Source organism: Lissotriton helveticus, chromosome 3_1, assembly GCF_964261635.1.
Source record: "Lissotriton helveticus chromosome 3_1, aLisHel1.1, whole genome shotgun sequence".
NCBI lineage: Eukaryota > Metazoa > Chordata > Amphibia > Caudata > Salamandridae > Lissotriton > Lissotriton helveticus.
This window is the reverse complement of record NC_136061.1, coordinates 1,768,044,203-1,768,060,521: the sequence shown is the minus strand read 5'-3', so window position 1 is coordinate 1,768,060,521 and position 16,319 is coordinate 1,768,044,203. Positions and strand designations below refer to the sequence as shown.

Sequence of the window (16,319 nt, the reverse complement as noted above, 5' to 3'; positions counted from 1 at the left end):
CACAGCTGTGAAGTATGAGAAAGATATCTCCGGGAGTAAACATCTCTGGGAGTTTCAGAAAGTTGACCTGGGAATCTATTTTGCCTGTTGTGTGCCATTCGCTTTGTGGTTTGTAACTCACAATTTCTTACTTTCCATTGGATGCCTTAGACTTTCCAGGTTCACCTCCTCACTCCCATGCAAAAACCTTATTTACCAGTATCCTTCTCGAAGCTGCCTTTCTGTAAATAGGCCTTTAAATGTTGTTTTTATCTCGTCACATTTGCTGTGCATTTAAAGATCGAGGTTAAATGTCAAGCCCGTGTAGTCGAGGGAGCCTGGTTGCTTTTGGCTGACTTCAGAATGAGAGCGTTTATAGGAAAGAGAAATGCAGATTGCCTCCCCATGAAGTAGGGGGGAGGGGTCACGGTTCTTTTAATGGCTTTCCCGTTAGATAAGAACTGGGCAAATCGCTTTTATCCATCATCTGGTTTACTAATTCTCGTTAATTTCATTCTAGCCAGTCTCTGAGATTGCTTTTATAGCCTTTGCTCCATGTATTTATTCTTGTTTTATTGTTCCTTTGTTGCATCACGGTCATGACTAGTAGTTTTGTTGCTCATATAGAGATTCAAGTGATTATTTTAACACACCTAGTTCTTTGAGACTCCGTTATGCCCCCGTTTTTCAAAACTATCAGTTAAAACCTTGACATTTGTGAGTACTGCAGAATGATGTAGAAATAACCACCTAGTGCCTCAGAGTAACCCAAAGTCGTTGCAACACATGGTAAGACTTCAAGGTATTGGAGCAGTTTACATTATCACCAGTTACACTACACAAGTTCACTTTCATTTTTTTTATAGGCACATCTCTTGGCCAAGATCCCTCTAACCAGTGTCTGTTCTCTGCTGGTCCTGATCCCATTTGTAACTATGCACCTTAGCACATGATGGATTTGAGTGCAGTGTTTTAAAATATAATCATTAATACCCTAGGTTTGTCTTGTTTCAAACCTTATAAAAGTGCGAGCAGTTATGTGCAAGAATGAAATACGACATGCCACTTGGGTGTGAGTAAACCGTGTGCCTTTCTCGGCCAGCACAGGCTCCTGCCAAGGGCAGCCATCCCCACTCCAAGCAAACCTCCAGGTGTTCTCACCGCTGTGTGAAAGGTTAGGCAATGCTTTGGTTAACTTACACGTGTACGGAAAACTGATATGGAGATGATTGAGGCCCTGTTAGCACATCTAGTATGCAAGGATTCGAGGTAAAAAAAAATTAGAAGAAACCCCCCTTCTTTTCTGTTTAGGTCTGGGCTGTCAAAAGCAGCGCATGCGCTGCTCTCGGCGTTCGAGAGCTTCTTGAAATCAATTCAGATTCCGAAGCTCTCGGAGGCGGAGTTGAAGCCTTTCATAGTTACATGCCAGAATCTAATTTAGGGCGTCCCATCTGACATCATAGGCTGGTTAAACAGAAACATCTGGGAGCCCGGGTCGATTTCATTAAAAGCTCGCTATTTTAGATCTGGCTAGATGTAGGTTTAATTGTGTGCTAGAACTTATGCCGTTGCAAAACAAGCATTGCCAAGAACATAGATCTGGTTTTAATGAGTTAACGTATGTGATAAATAAGTGAAAAGTTGTATTTATGCATGTATTCTGCATCAGGGAGACAAGTAATGCGATGAATGCCACAGTTTATAGCTTTCACCCTGAGACTGAGAACTTGGCAACAGGGAGCCCGCGACATGCATCCTGGGAGAGGAGACAAAAAACAGCGAGACGGGAAGCAACGCTCCAGTAAAAACATATATAGCTACAAACACCTGGACAGTGACACTGGTGACTGGGAGACACCGATATGCATACCGAGGCGGAGACACACAGAAAATGAGGGAGGGGGGACACATAAAATCACTGACGTATGAGACACTCCCACGTGCCACATAACATAAATTCTGGTTAAATGTGATTGTTATATTAATTGTAAAACAATTACCTGAATGATTGCAAAGACTTGTGTTCCTGAACATTGAGATTTTCTTCAGTGATAGTTGTGTTTGTTATGTTATTTATGCTTCCAGAGCGCTCAAATGCCCTGAGGATTCTTGGTGCTAACTAAAATAGCAGAAAGGAGGCCCTAAAATAGGAAGACTAATTAGAAAAAAACAGCCATGTTTTCACAGCTTTTCAAAGAAGCATTGAACATACCATTTGCTTTGCTAATGGTATTGTATAGCAAAGCAAATGGCTTTAACTTAATAAAAGGCGAGACCTAATGCATTTTCAATGCTTGTTTTATTACCGAAAGCAAGCCCCACTGGACACATACAGCTCTCCAACCCAGATCATTTTGTGAGACACCATAGAGAAGGATGACAGTTCTGTGTACACTTCCAGTGATCGGTCATGAGCATCAAAGAAACCTATACATTCCTTACAGTCTTTAGCACTGAGGCTCTGACAATCTCTAAGCCAGCAGGATGACCCACTGAGTTAAATGCTCGCTGCTGAAACATGCGCTGATTTGCAACTCAAAAGTACATAGCGCTAACTAAAAATGAGTTGTTATTGTAAAGATAGCAGATGACATTCTAAACCAGACTGGTCAAGTAATTTCCTTTCTCCGATCGTTTGACAGAACCTCTTCCCACTCGCATCCATGTCTAGTGATAAAACCTACCGAGAACCAGGGCCACTGGAATTCTGTGATTGTTGTGTCCGCATCGTTTTTTGCATGATTATAGATTTGCTGCATAGTCCATTGTCAGCCACATATTCTGCTGATTTTAATAAACAAAAAAAATATTTCTGGCTCAAACGGTTAAAAATGTATTAAAACCGCAGCAGCATGTATTGCTATGCAGTGGAAAGCCCTTTGCAAAGGTTGCCCCCAGTACGCTCTATTAACCACTCCCTTCCGTCAAAGTGCGCATGCGCAGAGGGTCTGTTTACCGTGAGGGTACTTCCTTCACGGTTACCCCATACGCTCTATTAACTCCATTAAAAGGGGCCCTTGCATCTCTGCGCCGTTTACTGGCGTCATTGCGCATGTGCGGGGTGGCCAACCAGCCTAGAGAAAGCGTGACTCCCGCCTCCCCCATGCAGCCAACAGGCTGTAACTGCCCCTGGAGTTCTAGGAGAGACCACTTGTCCCTCCCCTTGTGCGACCCCATTCAAGAATTCACAGGAAAAAGTGTCTACAAGGGATTTCACTTGCTATTAATCCAATCCGTTATTTCAATTCAATCTGAGTCAGTTATATTTAATCAGACTCTTTGGTGTCACCAAAGACAACTACTATAAATGCACTTTTAGAAAGACAAAGAACACAGCACACGGAAAAGTCTATTCTTATAAAATCAATTTATCTGAAATTCTTGGATTTAGAAAGGGTATATTGAAACAAAAAAGTTATCGGCAAAAATCGTTATGAAGGAATGTACAAATCAATTTACACATACAAATCATAACCAACATCAGCTCCTGAAATAATATTAAGCAAATATTGACTTGATCTAGGTAAATATTGCTAGAGACAACGAATTCTCTTGGAGTTGACGGTATTGTTGACGTTTCGGTCTGCGTGGCATCAGTCCATTAGACCATCCTCAGGACAATGTTTTTGTTGCCAAATATAAAACCTTCTGTTATATTCACAGGGGATAACCAATATCCTTGGATCAAGGTTGTGGTATGAAAACCCCGTATAATTCACTTATGGTATATTGCGACCATTCGTTGTTTGTTAATGTAGCCAACTTTAATTGCTGCTTGAATCTTCACAAAACAAAGTGGCCACATATAATTAAGTGTCGTAGTTTAAGTTCAAATCTGGTGAGCAAACATCCAGGTGAATGGAAACAGCGTCTGACGGCAAGACAGCGTCCAGTGTTGCCGCCCTCTAAGGACCTTAAATTTACCACTCACCAATCATGACCTTACTGCCTGACCAAGGAAAAGCAATAAATATGACGATTGATGACCTGTAAACGGGATAAAGTTCTAAGGAACAAAACATATTAGTACGACACTCCTGTCATATATATATATATATATATATATATATATATATATATATATATATATATATATATATATATATATATATATATATATATATATATATACATTTGGAACAAACCTGTGAAACCTTCATAAAACACAATACCAATCCTCTGCTTCAGGGGATGGTGGGTGGGGAAAAAGAATTACAGCCTCCTAGAGGCTGGAGGGGCAGGCCGTGGAGCGCGGAGTCAAAGAGGCAGACTCCCGCACTCCCTGGCCTTTTAACCCCTCACTTGCCAGGCCGGATCTAACCGGCCTGGCCTTTGTTCCACAGTGACCCGGAAATGATTCAATTACTTCCGGGTCACTAGGAGACATGGGGTCCAATCGAGGTTGAGGCTCGCCCGCCGCCTCATGGTGATGCGATGGGGCGCGTACCTGCAGCCCCGCACTCCAGAAAGAAGTGGTCCGGAGCGCAGGATGTATAAGGTATTTCTTTTTTTTCCTTCAATTGATTTGCCTGCACACATGATAGAAAAACCCTATTTACAATAATCTGTTGAAATCTTTCTTTTTTCAAGGTCATCAGGTCAAGACTCTTCAGAAGAGAGCTGGCTCTAACAGCGGCACCCCCGAAAGGCTGGGGTCCTGGGCCAGAGCTCACTTTGCCCATTCTTTAAAACGTCTCTGTCTGGGTGCCCAGTGGGTGTGTGTTCATTCTGCTCCAGTTATTGATTCTCATGATTTGATAGACATGCTTTTTGATTGGTTTTGACAGTTCTCTCTTGGTTGCAGGAACCTTCCAGCGGACCCTACAGCGTACCATGGGCGGGAAGGCAGCTGACTTCCTGCAAATCTGAGTTTGCATTTCATGGATCACTCACAAGGAGGAGCTGTCGGTGATCGGAGATCCAGTGGTGATGAGGTGCCCGCTGGTCTGCGGCATTGTCGGGACTGGTCCTTTCAAGGCAAGTACAGTGTTGCTATGTGGCACCTTCTGCAATGTCCCACAACATGTTGCTTAGCTGTTTGCCCTTCCACATCATAGTCGCAGCGGAATCCTGGATGGTAAATTTCAGTTTTAAAATGTAAAATATTTGTATTGACAATGCACCTTAGATATGCTCATGTACTATGTATGCACGTATTAGTATGCGTTTCTCTGTGAGCATTTTGCATGTATCTTTCTTTTTCTGGCAGCATCAGACTTTGTATTGAAATCTGTGTTCGTGAACTCCTTCCATTAACCGAAAGAGATTCACACTGAGAACCACTGGTACAAGGTAACCTCTTAACGTTGCCTCTGACCTGTTTTTTCAGCCTGAAAAGGTGGGCTGCTTAGCCGCATTAAAACAGCATCCTACTTTTCTTTGCGCAGACATTGGTATGCTGATCTAAAATAGTACTCTCAACTTAACCTATATAGAGTTCGGTTCAAGGTTCTGTGTTTGCCAAGTACAATAACCTTAGTTTAAGAAAAGCAAATTGAGACCTATTTTTAAATAGGTAGAGTGTTGAGGGAGGCTCGCTTTGTCAGATAAGAATGTAAAGAGTCACAAAGAAATTATTTGGTTAACCCAGTTAAGGTATGAGCTGGTTTCTAATATGTATTTTCAACTATATGCATGTGTTTATTTGACTAATGTTTGTCTTTTACTGAACATTACAAAAGATGCTTTATTCATGCCGTATTGACTCTACCAGTCGGTTTGAAGCCTCCCTCCCCCTTCAAATTGCTTTGGAGTTTATTAAAATGTCCACAGTAGTAAGCATTTAGCATTATTCTCCCATTCATCTTCGGCTTGGGATATCTGAAACCTACATTTGTTAAATAATTCTGCCTTTAAACTCTACAGTTATTCTCCTTTGCAGAATATGGGCGCACTGTTTTTGTTATCTAGCGTAGTTTAGTGGTTTAATATCCTTTCAAGTCTAATCTAATAATTCTGAGGATGAATAAAACTGGTTATTAGGATTGGTCCTCGCAAGCTGGAGCCATTCTAGCATTCCAGAATAACCGCATGATATACACTTAAAATGTATCTTCACGAGAATCCTTTATATAGACGTTTGTTAGACTGAACACCGGGCGGGGATCTTCTTTCCCTGGTTCTGTTGTGCACCAGTTGATGCTGTATTACGTCACAGCGTAAAGCTTTTGGATGTTTCCGTAACATGCACTAGCAGAGAATTGCGACATAAATAATTCAGTTGCAGCGTGTGAAATTTGAATATTTTAATGACCTTTAATGCACAGCTGTGCAAGCTTATGTTAACCCAGTTTTCTGCTTAATTATTCCAAAACTTTTTTTGACGTCTAATAGCCCAGACCAGCTTAATGAAAGCCATTTTAGAAAACTAAAACTTGGCACATTTTTTACATAATTGTTTTACGCAGTTTGTGTAAAAAAATATTTTTAAATCATGAGTTTCCCATTGCACTTTTGATGTCTGCCTTGACAGCGTGGCTTTTTCCTGACCTTGTATGGCCACCAAAGAAACTACTTTAAGAAGTATTAATAAGAAAGGCGCTTGGGCGCTGACACGTGTTGGTCTTCCCAAAAAACTTTTGATTGAGCTGATGTGTGCTTTTGCTGATTGAGTGCCGGTAGTGCACTTTTTTCTTGTTTGAAAGCTTATGCTGAGTGTAGTATGCGCGAGTTGGTTATGGTAACAAGGCCAAGGCTACAGACCTGATTGGTTCAGTGGGAAAAGTTATGTTCAGTGCTATATGGCTGAGCATCGATTCAACAAATTGCCTATAATAGCGGAAGTGACATCACATACCCTTTGACCTTACTGACATCACATGACCTCATATCACCTTTGACCCTGATTTTCTTTCCATGAAGGCATGTCACATGATCCAAACATCATAATAATTAACATTGCAGAAGTACCATAATAACTGCATGATTAATATAACCGCATAACACTGATGTGCATTTTAGATAACCCGTAAATTATGGTGCTGACCTGATACTTGAAAGATCTGGGGCATAACACTGGACCTTAATTGTAATGAGCGAGCATAGTGAGTAAGCCAGGCCTCTTCTGGAAATCTTCTCCATCGAATAAAAAATGTAAAAGCATGGGGTGAAATAGTGCATCATTTTAAAGCACAATGTTCATACAAATTTGCTAGGTGCTGAAAGGCATGCTGAAATATTCAAATCCTTCATGGTGTGCTGCGCTGAATAAACCTTACTTTCATTCGGGGTAGATCAAATTCTTTTCCCTAAATGTGTATCTGTGCCCCCCTCCACCCTTCAGAAAAAAAATCCAATCTTTGTGTCTTGGTCAGCATTTTGTCACAGGCTCCCCAATATTCCATTATTAACCTCTTATATCAAAAATGTCATAAAATATGCCAGTGCCGCAATTTAACAATTTATGCCATCCTCGCACCATAGGTCACCTTGTGTCAAAAGTCAGCATAGTATGCCAGGGCCAGCATTTTGGGATGGTTGTCACCCTCTCATATGGTAGGAATTACCATTACTGTGCTAATTCCAGCATATCGCCACTGATGTCGACATGCCAAGAATTTCCTCGAGTATGAAACTTTTTTTCCATTGGTGCCTTACATGACATGAATTGCCTCTAGTAGCCCAGTACCAGTATTTTACCATTGGTGCCCTTTATGTTAAAAATTAATCCAAGGGGGCCAGTGCCAGCATTTTGTAGCAATTGCCCGTCATGGAAAAAAAAGCTGCAAGTATCCCTCATCCAGTATTTTGCCCTGGGTGTCTCTATAAGAGAACCATGATCTTCAGTGCGCCAGGATCAACGACAAACCTGCAATTATCACCTCACTCACATTCACTGTCTCACACTCCCTGGTACTCATTCACATACATTCTCACTCACTTTAATTCACAATTCACCCTTGATCTCACTCATTCATTCTTACTGACACTCCGGCCCAGGTTTACTAACACTTCATGCTGGGTTTGCTTAAGTTTTGTGACACAAGCTTGGTGCAAAGTGTTAAGATGGGATTTACTATCCAATGTAAAGTAGGATTTGCTTTGGATAGTGTTTGCGTTTGATAGAATCCCACAGTATTACAAAGTAGCACTATGGGCTGCTTTACGTTACTTTGCGTCACGGGGCATTCCGTGGGCTGCGCGAAGGTTTTCCCTTGCAACCACCCATGGGTTTTGGAGCAAATCCCTTTATACAAACATTAGAAAACCGAAATTAGTTCAATACACAAAGGAAGACCTGAGGAGGTTTAAAGACCAGCAGGGGACCCCCCTCTACCACAACTAGAAAACACAGAAAATGGCCCCTGGGTCTAGATATCGAATAGAGTGCAGGGGTATCCCTTTTACACGCCAGTTTCCTTCACCCACCCATAGGCGGCATGCTTCATAATCGGGTAACATCCTCACGCTGCAAACCTGGTCCCAGTGTGGGCTACCACCCCCTCACTGAGAGGGAGGAGCTCAGGGATGTTTTATTTGTAAGAAAAAGAGGTATCCTAAAACCTGTAGATGAGAAGGGTGTAGTGAGAAGAGAGTGCAAGTGAGCTAAAACTAACTCTATGGTATGCCAACCAGTCTTTAATGAGTCATCCAGAGGTCAGGATTAAAACATAAGGCTATAACAATAGGTGATTCAACCTGTCCTAGAACCGTGGGGGTCGACAAGTTTCAGTCTTTCACCCTACGTAGAGGTGTAGCAGCTTTCTTCAGGACCGACACTCATACCAGACTCAGTAGGTGAAAAATATATACAACCAGCGGTTGGGGTGGGTCACCACTTGAATGCTATTTCCACTGGTCAGCATACTCCCTGAAAAGAGACTAAGTGTTAGGTTCATATACACAGAGATTTAACATCACACACTCGTTCAACACAAATCTCCAACATAGAGTGTTCCTCTCTAGGTCCAACACTAGATCATACAACTAGTTAATCCATAAACTGATTAACTGTGATTATGGCTTACCCGTATTGTCGGGTGAGGCTGCTACACCTTAAACCTCGGTGCAAAAACTCGGTGGTATCCAAAACCTATGTATTCACTAAGATACACTTAATAAGCCAGTTAACCAATCAACATGTAAACACTTATTTAAATATTTATTCTTACATCAACTTTTACATATACATATATAAAACATATTTATTTTTTCAGGACGACACACATTCACTGGATGGTGTCATCAGTGATGTCATGAGTGATGTCACTGACCATGTCATGAGTGATGTAATATGTGACGTCATCAGCAGTGCATTGCACGCGCAAGTTATAGTGAGTCCAACTAACTACAACGTGGGAATTTCAATGGCTTTATGCGAGTAAAATTTCCAGCTAACTATAACTGGTGTGAAACCTATGGTTTTTTCAGTGAATGTGTGTGTATATATCTGGGAATCGAATCCTTTCCCTGAACGGCGTTTTGGGAAGTTGGAAACTCCGGTAGGAGTACGGTGCCTGACCCCCGGCTTCCGGTAATTGACCGGAACACAGAGCGAAAGATTCGAACGTCCGGGGCTGTGCGCGACTCGGGCTCGAGTCAGACGGAAAGCATACAGCCTGAGGAAACGAGGACGCTCGTTCAAGGAAGCTCATTAGCAATCTCGTCAGCTGGGAAAGGAGAGAGGTCGACCCGGAACACAGGTCTGTGCCGGCAGTTTGGAAAGCGGCCAGCCTAACGTTACCGGTACAAATTTGGAAAATTTGCAGAAAGATGTCAGATGACAGCGTGAGGGAGCGGGAGACATTGGCTGCAAAAATGTTTTCCGATGACACCCCTATCCCTGATAAGACTCCAGGGAAAAAGAACACAGAAGCTAGTGGCAGCAGCAACACCTCCAAAATAAAGGAATTATTCAAATCATTGGAAAAGAAGTCGTTTCAGGAGCAGGCTAAGTGGTGGGAGTCGAAGTCACTACAACGCTATTAACTATTAACGGCCCCCACCTATGAAAACCCAAATGCTGACCTTATGAGAGAGTGGGCAGAGATTAATTTGGAGGCCTCGCGACGCCAGGTGCAGGTACTCATTAAGTATGCGGATATTGACAGAGCCAAGCTCCTTACGGAAATATCGGAATTATATGATGAAATCGATGGCCTTGGGGAGGAGGATGAGAAAGGCAGACTCCTAAAGATAATGCAAGAACGTCTGAAAAAGGAGGAGGCGAAGATCGTGGCTAGAAAATCGTATAAATTCCAAAGGGACAGGAATGATTACGAGTTGGGCCAGATCTTTACTTTTGCGCGAAAATTTGACACCCTTCGCAGGGGTGACGCTAAACAGCAACAACAACCCAATAGAAGGAACCCCCCGAGCCACCTCAATCCCGCAAGGAAAGATGTAAGTGGAGCAAGTGATTCCTCAAATGCCACGGTGAGTTCTGATCCGGATTCGGATTTGGAAGGAGAACGCCATAGACAGGCGGAAGCAGCATCACTACCTAAACTCACGCCCGGCCAGGAGATTGTTTTTTTGGGCCAGGACAGGCGGAATACCCTGAGATCCTACACAAAGGGCAATCAAGGAAACACAGGGCAAACTACAAGCGCCGCCAGAGGGCGAGGGTGGCAAAAAAGAGGAAACCAAAAGAAGAGGGGCGGGGGAGTTGGGCGGAGCAATGCTCCACAACAGGAATAAAGCCAGCTTCCAACCGCACTATTGTCAACCTCACTGAACTAAAACTTACAGAAAAAGAGGAAAACATACTTAAACTTGGTTTGTCATATGCTCCCCCTTGCGACTTTGATTATGCCAATACCAGATGTAATGTGTACAAGGCAGTCAGAAAACTGAAACTGCGTAAATTCTATGCCTTAAAAAACAAAGGCGAAATAACGCCAGACATGGAAATACAGCAACCTGAGGCCTCGCAAGGAACACGCATTATAAGCGAGCTTTGGGAAACAGAAGGAATGGGATATGATATAGCCCAGAATACCAATGGAGCCAATAAAGGGTGGGATGAGAGTGGCAATAGAACAACCACAGCTACAGATTTTAGAGCACCATCCACCTTCTTTCCTATCCTTCTACGAGACAATATAGACATCTTCCATGAGAATGTGGTATCGGATTTGAAAAAGTTGCAAATGAAGATGGGGAACACTAAACGGAGATACTCAGCCCAACACCAACAATACAAAGCACTGACTGAGAAACTCAATAAGGAAAAGAATGTGATTATCAGAAGCAGTGACAAGGGGGGCAATGTAGTCCTCATGACTAAAATGAACTATGACAAAGAAGCCTACAACCAACTTAATGATAGCGATTGTTATGAAAAAATAAACAACCGGGAGCTCCTGACCATCAAGGAAGATTATCATCGCAAACTAAGTAAGTGGCGGTCAGCCAAACTCATTACTGACAATGAATTTGAATATTTAAAGGTTGAACACCCAGTAACACCGATTCTGTATTTTTTGCCAAAAATACACAAAGACCCCATCCATCCACCGGGAAGGCCAATAATATCAGCAAGAGGGAGCCTCCTAGAACATACCTCAATTTATATAGATCACTTTATACAAGGCTATGTTCAGCAATTGGGGTCTTACATACGTGATACTGGGGACTTCCTAGTGAAAATCAAAGATGTACAAATTCAGGAGGGGGATTGGTTGATAGCCCTTGATGTTACATCATTATATACTAGTATATCTCATACTGATGGTCTCGAGGCAATACGGTATTACCTATCAAGAAGGAAACCAGGCAATGAAAAGCACACCAAAATGTTGTTAGACATGTTAAATTTCTGTCTCTCAAATAATGTGTTTCTATACAACTTTCAACTGTATCGCCAAAAACAGGGGGTGGCTATGGGGGCCAGTTTCTCACCAAGCTACGCATGTCTGCACATGGGGGCTTGGGAGGAACTGGTCCTGGGACTTGGTTTCCAACATATCATTAAGAACAACCTAGTAGCATGGTTCCGCTTCATTGACGACTTGTTCGTCATATGGAGAGGTAGTCAGGAGGAGGCCCTTAAATTCATTGAAGATATCAATGACAACCCCCTTAACCTCAGATTCACTGCATCACTCAGTCAGGAAATGGTTACCTTTTTGGATGCTGAGCTATATACTAATGGGTGCCGTTTGGAGTCCAGGGTTCACAGAAAAAAGACAGCAGGTAACAGCATTTTACATGCTGCTAGTGCGCACCCGGTCCATCTTATTTCCAGTATTCCATATGGGGAAATGCTGCGATTAAGACGCATATGCAGCAACCCGGTGGAACTGGAACAAGCACAAATGGAAAGCAGGGAGAGGTTCATTGAAAGAGGTTACTCCGCAAAGGTGATAGATAAAGCTGTGCAGAAATCCCTATTAAAGAGTAGAGATGAGCTCCTTATTAGTAAAACAGATAGGGAGCTCCCCAGCGGAGGCACATCGAAACCGGGCATGGGTGAGCCTGAAAGCTTCAGATTAATTACAGGGTTCACTAGACAACATCAGCAAATTAAGAGTATAGTGAATAAACACTGGCCCATTGTGCTGAGGGATAATGTCATAGGCAAGAGTTTGCCTAAATCTATCTCTGTGACCTACAGCAAAGCCCCCTCCCTAAGGGACCATATAGTTAAAACCAACCCGGACCCTTTCATCAGAACTGAGTGGTGGCAAAGTAACAAGGGCTTTTATAACTGTAAGATCTGTAAAGCATGCACCCATGGTGAAAACACCAAAACCTATAGAGATGGGTTCACAGGCAAGGAACATCCTATAACCCAAGTGCTCACATGCAAAACAGAATACGCCATATATGTTTTGCGCTGTCCCTGTGGCCTACAGTATGTGGGCAGTACCAGGAATGCTGTCCATAAACGCATTTTGCAACATCTGCGAGCAATAACAAATATGGACAGCACATACCCTGTTGCACGCCACTTTAAGGACCACCATCAAAGCAACAATGGTGGCCTCAAATACTGGGTTATTGATTCTGTCATTAACACCAAAAGAGGCGGAGATAGGGAGACCAAGCTGAGAAAACTGGAAACAAAATACATCCTCCTGCTCAACACCAAGGTGCCCCATGGGTTGAATGTGACTGAGGATCTCCACACTAGCCTGCTCTGAACGACTTTGAATATTAGGTATGTGTACTCTCCCCCACGTGGATAATGTCCATGGTACATACCCGGCTGGGAAAGTGCTGGGACAGATCCCGTGGGGGCTGCGAGCAAACACAATCCATAAGAATTTACACTGAGAATAATAATGCTGCTATAAGAAAACTATTAATGTTTAGTTATTATTGTTTTTTCACTGTGCACGTTTTTTTCTTTAAACCAGGTTAATTACCATGGATATACGATGAAATGTATAGGTTTTTTAACATTTGGTTGTAAATTTATTTATATATAGTTTGAATTACTTTGGTGTTGGGTTACAGGCCCCTTGTGGACCTGGTGTATTTGTCTTAACTCGTTCTAACACATACATATTTTAAACATGGAAACCTTGGCACTCTAGCAGTGATTTTCAGCATGAACTTGTATGACTAATGTGTGACAGTTGTGAAATAAGATGTACCCGTTTAGGATTTGAAGTTTTAGTAAAATATACTCTATAGATCCCTGTATGAGTAGAGATACATTATCTTGTCTCCTCACCAACATTCGATATACAGGCTAATGTCTCCTGTATCTAAGTGGAATGAATCAGGACCCCAGCATATTGCAGTATATGTATTTGCACATTGCCTATTTTGCACATATTGATGCACTTTCAAAGCACTTATGCACTTTAGCAAGTTAGCACGCAGCACTTTATATGTATTTTATGCTGGGATTCCTGAATTGGAAAACAAAACTGTGTAAATTTTCCTCACAGTTTTGTAATTATAATGAACGGGGTGTCTATCAGTTTATATCTTATAACCATGGTTTTAAAACGGGTCAGTATAATAGATCTGTGTATTTCACCTTAATACTTTTTTAGTCATTTTTGTTATTTAATCTGTTGAATGTCACTCTTATAAGATTTGAATCCAAATGTATTTTACATGTATTAGGAAATTTCTAAGAAATCTTATTGTATTTTACATCTATTTAGAAATTGCATTGCCGAGTGTAAAGAATTGTAGTATGTTTTCCATGTTTATTAGCAAGTTTGCACAGGTGTTTTACGTTAATCACTCGCTTTCACTATAAAAGGTGTACCCAGTCAAATGTACGCTGTCATGTGATCAAGGCTCCGTTAGAGCCGAAACGTTGGTGACTCTTTCTGCGTGAATAAAAGCTGTTTATACCTCGAGGTCCGTGTCCGGAGTCTGCTTGCTGGGTCTGCGCGAGCGTGCTAGCTGGGAGACAGACGGTGCACAGGATATATATATATATATATACATATTACCTACTGGCGGTCGTCAGTAGGTAGTTATAGTTAGGATTGTTTTCCATAGGAAATCCGCAACATTCTATTGGGAATAACTTTGTCGCAGATTGTGGGATCTGCTTGTAATTTTCCTCAGATTTGCCTCGCTGCGCTCCGTTCCCGAAAGTTTGGGGGGGATTCGTCAAGCAGGGGCCGAGATAAAAGGGGGGTCCCAAAACGTGTTTTCCCCATGTTAATTTCCATAGGGCGGTTGGACTCACTTTTAGCCCGAACGGCTGAATGGATTCCCACGAAACTTGGCAAAATTGTAGGGACTGGTAGCCCGATGTGCCTTTGCTATGTCTCAAGATATGTGCTCCGGAGGATTTTGAGTAATTTAGGTTCAAAAAATATATATATCTATAAGCGCGCCCCGGTACGTGCACCGGGGCGCGCTCCAGCGCGCTATGCGAGGTCGCGAGCGGAAAGCTGATTGGCTCTCGGGTGTCTGTCAACATTCCAAACAGTCCGGAGCGGCCGCCATCTTGTGTCTCGGTAGGATCGAGACACAAGAGGTGGCAAAAACAAAGGTGGGAAATGACCATAAGGGGGCCCCTAGGTTTGATGTGGGGGGCCATAAAAGGGCTCCGCGGGGCAACATTTTTTTTTTCCTCTGATTTTCGCGCGGGGGGGCGCCCGGTACGCGCACCGGGGAGCGTACCCTGGAGAAAAAAGAATGACAGAGTTTTTTAAAAATGTAGCATTTTTTTTATAAATTGGAGGTAGTTCTGAAAAAAACTGTTTTTTTAAATTCTTTTTGTTGTTTTATATTTTTTTATTGTTTTTTGAACATTTTTTACTTTTTTTTGGCTTTTCTGAACAATTTTATATTTTTTTTGTAGTTTTTCTGGGGTCAAACAAAACACAGGGAATTGCAAACAGCTGAACTGGAGCAAAAAAAAATAGAAAAAAATTAAAGTTGCTTGCTGCAGTGATGGTTGTCTGCAGCTCGATTGAGTAAAGTGATGGTTTGCTCACCATATGAAATTGTTTTGTTGCAATATTTGCAAACAAATTTAAAATTTGCAAACCTGGTTTGTACATTAGAGACCATCTCCCTAGCCTCTGCACCCGATGGAGTGGGTTGATTGGAGGCGCTTGAAGAAAAAGGATGGGGAGGGTTCTTGGTCAGTTCCCTGACCTCTGCTGCCGAATAATTGTTCGGGTGCTTCCTCTGCATATGTCGAATCATAGTGTGGTTCCCAAAAGAATACTTCTTCTTTGGGTTCCCTCTTGACAGTTGTTCGCCACAGATGAGGCAAGTCACCTTAGCTGCATTCACTTTTTTTGCACCCCTTGGCATCTTGTAAAAGTTCCAAATAAAATGTTCCTTGGGTCTGTATGGGGGATTGTCCTCAGGCAGAAAGTGCCTCTCTTCCTCTTCCTCTTCGTCCTCCTCTTCTTCTTGACCACCAATGTGGTCTTGTGGTGGTCCTTGTGGTGGTGGTGGAGGTGGTGGTGGTGCAGATGCACCTGCAACTGCTACTAGTGAAGCCATTTCTCACAGAATGAATGCAGGTCTTCTTCACACAAACAACAAAGTGAAAATGAGGAAAAAAGGTGGGGTCTTTCATCATTTGGAAAACAAAACTGTTGTGAACCAATCAAGTGTTATTTTCAGGTCTCATGACCTGGGCTTTCTCATCATTTGGAAACCAAAAGTGTTCTGAACCAATCAAAAGTGTTATTTTCAGGTCACATGACCGACGCGCTTACGCTACGCGCCCCGGTGCGTGCCCGGGGGCGCGCCCCGGGGCGCGCCCAGCGGGGCTTACGTTGTACGATCGTATGCGCTCGGGTGCTTCCGGGTGCGCTTACGTAGTGCGTCATATGACGCATCACGCGGCTACGCGATACATCACGATGTTGTTTTCGTTCGCGGGAATAGCGCTAACGGGACGCTCACCGGTACGCGCCCCGGGGCGCGCCGAAGCACTGCGCTTACCGGTGAGCGCATCG

At 42.7% G+C, this 16,319-nt stretch overlaps 1 protein-coding gene across 5 annotated transcripts in view; it reads left to right on the top strand.

Moving 5' to 3' along the window:
* Nucleotides 1-16,319, top strand: part of PHACTR4 (phosphatase and actin regulator 4) — a 597,089-nt gene that overhangs the window by 107,458 nt on the left and 473,312 nt on the right. For all 5 annotated transcript variants that reach the window (XM_078682591.1, XM_078682596.1, XM_078682592.1 and 2 more), the window contains one exon: nt 4,784-4,956. In XM_078682591.1, the coding sequence (XP_078538717.1) occupies nt 4,860-4,956 (97 nt within the window). In that variant the 5' untranslated portion in view covers nt 4,784-4,859. The remainder of the gene's footprint in view (nt 1-4,783; nt 4,957-16,319) is intronic.